This window comes from Echinococcus granulosus, assembly GCF_000524195.1.
Source record: "Echinococcus granulosus chromosome Unknown EG_S00034, whole genome shotgun sequence".
NCBI lineage: Eukaryota > Metazoa > Platyhelminthes > Cestoda > Cyclophyllidea > Taeniidae > Echinococcus > Echinococcus granulosus.
The window spans coordinates 757986-763048 of NW_020170414.1; the positions used below are offsets into that span (position 1 = coordinate 757986).

Sequence of the window (5063 nt, forward strand, 5' to 3'; positions counted from 1 at the left end):
AGGAGAAGTTATTAGAGGGTGGAGAGGGAGGGAGGAAGGAAGACAAAAAGGCACATAGAGGAGTACAGTACAAACTGGCCGACTGACAAACACCCTTACTCCTCGAACCCGCTCTGACGTTTTTTTGTCACCTGTTTAATCCTCACCCCAATTATGCGGAATGCCTTCGTTTTAAATGCTAGAGTGGAAGGTTATCCAAAAGATTTTGTTTTTACAGCAAAGTGATCCCTTACTTGATATTATAAATAGCTTTTCTCTAACATTAACCTATTTTTACACCCCACCTGGCCCAAATATAAAGCCACTTATTTTGACGGCAAATTTGCGATAGGTTCCGCAATCTTTAAAGCACATTTGAAGGCAGAATAGAATTTGCTTAATTGCTTTTTTGGCATTTTGATGCGGTTTCTGACGGTGGAAGTCCTTTTTATCGGCAAGCTCAAGTCGATCGGCCACTTTTTAAATACACCCTTGGGAAATTTGTACTTATTTCCCAAAACAGCATGTTTTGATACTTTAATTGTACCCTTTTAACATTCAATACCGGCTTTTTTAACGCCGGTTTTTAATGCAAACGAGCTAACTTTAGAACAGAAATATTTTTTATTGACAAGAATAATTTAAAATGCCTTTTAAGGTCTGCGAAAGTGGAATAGGTGGGTATCATGGTGCTAAAAAATGGGTTGATTGGTCCTGCTCAATGTGGACCGCTTTGTAGAGCTCGTAGAGGGACTTAATGTCTGCTTTTATGCCCATTTAACTTCGCAGGCTCTTTATTCTTTGAGCCTTGTGTTTCTATTCTCCCGTACACTAATAACAATGGGTATAGTTTATTACGGCTACAGAGAGGGTCTGGAAAAATGTAAGTTGCTGGTTGTCAGATTAAGAACGACAATAAATGGTGAATAGATAAATTTTACCAATTTTATCTGTCTGTTTCATAATTTCTATCCTAGCGCTGTAATAATCACTGCATCTGGACTTGCTTTGAGCTGGAAGAACCCATCGTATGCATATCTGGTGTCGACCATCAAGATTTCTTGCCTGGAGTCTCTTGGGTATCAGAAATCAAAAGCCAACGCATACATTCTGCGTGTAGTTTCCTTGGGTTTTGCGGACGTGTTCCACCTAGAAGAAGAATTTTATGAATTCTGAGATATACTACTGTTTCTGGAGCCCTTTGATGTGATACTATGAAATTCTGCAAATAATCCAAGTTATGTTTGAGAAATAGGGTCTCGTCCCCGTCTCCTCAACCTCCTCCTGCTCTCCTTTAGGGAACAACATCATCCCATTGCCAAAGTTGGTCCACTCCACCCATCTGCTATCTATAAAAGCAGTTAATTTTGCTACTTTGCTATTTTTTTGGCAACTATGGTTGTCCAAATGCTTAAACTAACATAATTTTATTTCCTTGAAAATAAGGAGGTAAAACGAAGGCAAAATGTGTGTGGTTTGAGACCGTCCTTGTTCAAGACTGAATTGTGACAAGTGTGATGTCCCCATAGGAGTACGCTTTCTCAAAAAAGCAATTTTTCCTATGAAAACTTCTCTTTTTTTAATTACTTAAGAAAGAACTGCTTTAACGTTGACGTTATGTGGGAACCTAGCACGAATTCGAAGTCCCAATTGTCAGTCCTTTACACACAGGCCATTTAAATGGCGGAATTGAAATGAGTTGAGGCAGGACCGAATTTACCGCTTTCTTGCATATAGCCTTTTGAATAAACCCCATGCGAGGATCAGATCATTGTTTTACCTTTATGCTTTACTTTGTCTCAAACACCACTACCGGTGGTGCGATTTAAACACCTTTGGCACCCTTGTCCAAGTAAGTGTGCTTTTAACCTTGTTTCTCCCTAACAGCGACATTGAAATGTATCACAAATGAAGTGGAAGACGAACTTCAAAACTGATTTGAAAACGCAGGATCAAGTAGTCAGTTTTGTTTGGTTTAATGTCAACAAACGGGAGAGGGCGAATCGCCTGACAAAAGAAGCCTGCTGCAACGTGGCAATTATATTTCTGAATTTATACCTCTATGTCTGCAAGTCCTTTGATTTTAATAAGACACCCCCATCCCTTTTTATGTATGAACTGCCTTATTAGTTCACCTATTCAGGAACCAGGACAACTTATTTGGTTATTATGTGGATGGTGAGGGGGCAAATGGCACCAACCTCGTGATGGAGGAGGTTTAGTCCATCCCTCGAGGAGAGAACACATTTCAATTCCACCAGAAAAACTTTGACTTCATCTACAAACCCACATTACCACTAGAAGAAAAACAACGAAAATACTACAAATAAGTACACTTAAGAAGGGTACTTGCAGTCAACATTGATTGTCTTATTATTTCTACTACTTGCAGTTTATCTCCATTAAATCTTGCTAATTCTATCAATAAATTAAGTAAATAAGTCACCTCTTGATGAAGTGAGATGAAGGAATGCTTTTTGTCTAACTTCGTCCATTTTGTGAGCCGACTAAACAACCGGGAGCTGTAAATTGATCAAGATGCGGATCTTTAAAAGTATGTCTATGCTTCTCGACGAGTTCAAAGATCCGAAACGTAGTCACTGCTTTAAAAAATACTCGCAGGCTAGAAATGGCGTTTTCATCCCAACTCCAGTAAAGCATCTGGTCGAATGTATGTTGTCTGAAGATCTGCCTTCTATGTGGACTGCATTGAAAGGGAAGATAGTGGATTTACTGATCGCGCGTTGCTCAAGACTAGACGAGGCTTCACAACAAAGGTGTTCCATATGCCAACAGCTATTGGTAAGACCATTTGCCAGATAGCAATCATTTAGAGCAACTTTGCAAAGCTAATTTTCTATCACCCAGGGCCTTATTTTAGCTCTGTCTAACCACCTATTTGGCTTACATTCAGCTACTACTGTCGTGTGCTTCAAAGTGGTCTACGAAAATCCACGATGAGAGGATGGAAAACCCCTCAAGCCCAGTGTTCATTGCCCTCATATCTTTAAGTTTGGCCCGACTGTCCAAAGTAGACGTGTCTTTGAAAACTCGTCTACATCTGACCTCTGCAGTGGATATCTTTATGTGCAGTTAAAATATGATAGTCAGCCAACGAAATCAAGGCGGTTGCCCTTTTCGACCGAACAGATTCTTCATTAATGTATATATCATACAAACTACGAGACCTGAGGAACCCCCATAGTTGTCAAATTGCTACAGAGTCGTACACCACCATCCAGTACGCATGGATAGTCAAAGACTAAACGAGATGTTTGAACAAGGCTTCATAGCTACTGGAGAGATGTCGAGACGCGGGAAGTTAGAGTTGAAGAGCACTACATCCTTTCAACTTCTACCAAGCAGTTCAAAACACCTTGTCGGTTGGTTCAAGATCTGTCTCATACTCCTAACACCAATTTGAATCTCGTTGTTTTTATAAGGTATATATGATCGAGAGTACCCTTATTTGTAAGCCCCGTCTCTCATCATTCTGTCCATTCATGTCGGACATTAACTCATTGCAAACACAATGAAATCGTTTCTTCCTTTCCAGGAGACATTGCCGTCGCAAAATCTGCCCGGTTTGCTGAAATAGATTGATTGCCACAGACATTCCTCCAGGGGTTACTAGAAGTGCTTGACTTGAATCGGTATCATCGCAAACAGAGGGCCTAAGGGATAATTACCATAATTGACAAAAGAAGGAGTGAGTTTTCTTCATATACATTGTGAGGAAGAAAATTCTACTATCTTAAGAATCGGCTGTTTCCGTATGACCAACTGTCGTGGAATGGGAAGCTGAACACTTTGCCAACAATATTGGAAGTAATTCATTTCTGTGAACGTACTCTCACAAACTGCTAGTTTGGACCTCTTTTCGAAGAAATACGATAAACGAATAAGAATCCGGAAATTGAAATAACAAGCATAAAGAAGACATACTATGTACAGTACCACAGATTTATCGCCCAAGTGATCGTCACAGTCGTTACGAACGCATATCTGGCAGAAAGCAACCAGAAAGTTGTACTACCACGGCCCTGAATCTCCTAGGAAATTGTGCTACGCGGTATCTTAGAGAATGAGCACGGAGTCAAAGAAGGAATAATTCATGTGAGTTCCCCTTAGAGGTGAGGAAGTTCTCAATTCCTATACATTCATCGTTAACATCATATAATAAGCTACCTAGAAGGAGGGCAATGCAACACCGACACCATTCATCATAAAGAATCACTCCTCAGATAGTCAGATTTAAGTCGCAGAACTGTATGTGCAATGGGTGTCTTGTGCTGATCTTGAGTGTATTCGAAATATCTAACCTGGAAAAGTGACTCGTCGAGGGTCCTGTGGCAACACGCCTACCCCCTTTGTTGCATTCAGCTCTAGTGGCAATGACAATGACTACTTTAACATAATCAGTAGTTGATAATGAGATGAGAAAGCACAGATCCGTCGGTCAGAATACTACGAAAAAGTTGGCGCTGCTCGGTGTATGATTATATTTGTACAAAACACAAAGTAGTGGGGCAAAATAACATCTAAGCAGAATCGCGTTCCTCTTCTTCATCATCACCTTCTTCCACCGTGGTACGATTTGCCTCACCAGAAGCATGGATTTCGGCAAGCTGGAACGCCTCACCACAGGGTGGGCAAAGAACTTCCACACGCTCCAAAAGGTCACCTTTTTTAAAAAAAAAGGAAACTCAAGAGAAAAGCTTTAAAATGGGATAGGATGAGGCAAGTAAATTACCATTTATACGCGTTGATTTTGCTGCGTCAATTGCCTTCAGGTAGCAGTGGAGGTTTTCTTCCAGCCGCGAGTCATCCCAGGAGAGCTGAATTTTCCAACAAAATGTATGGCTTTATTAGAACGAACTGCTCTTTATAGATTTGTCTATTGTAAAGACTGTCACCGCTGGCGCCTCAAAAAACTGTTTAGGAGTTGCGATAACTCCTTCACTTCTCTACCAGCTGGATAGAAAACAGGCAGACGGGGCTGGGTAGGTCTAAGGCGAGAAAAAATGTGGCAGGGAGGAAAATACGCGAAACCCTACCTCCAATGGAATAATTTTTTTTATTCC

At 40.7% G+C, this 5063-nt stretch overlaps 2 protein-coding genes across 2 annotated transcripts in view; one reads left to right on the forward strand and one right to left on the reverse strand. All coding sequences in view use genetic code 11, as the record gives it.

Annotated features, from left to right (window-relative positions):
- Nucleotides 1-331, forward strand: part of EGR_05028 (hypothetical protein) — a gene marked incomplete at both ends in the record, with an annotated part of 11046 nt that extends 10715 nt beyond the window's left edge. The window contains one exon of the mRNA XM_024494277.1: nt 218-331. Within this exon, the coding sequence (XP_024351371.1) occupies nt 218-331 (114 nt within the window). The remainder of the gene's footprint in view (nt 1-217) is intronic.
- Nucleotides 332-4520: 4189 nt separating this feature from the next.
- Nucleotides 4521-5063, reverse strand: part of EGR_05029 (50S ribosomal protein L1) — a gene marked incomplete at both ends in the record, with an annotated part of 6201 nt that continues 5658 nt past the window's right edge. Inside the window, 2 exons of the mRNA XM_024494278.1 lie at nt 4521-4663; nt 4733-4817. Of these exons, the coding sequence (XP_024351372.1) occupies nt 4521-4663; nt 4733-4817 (228 nt within the window). The remainder of the gene's footprint in view (nt 4664-4732; nt 4818-5063) is intronic.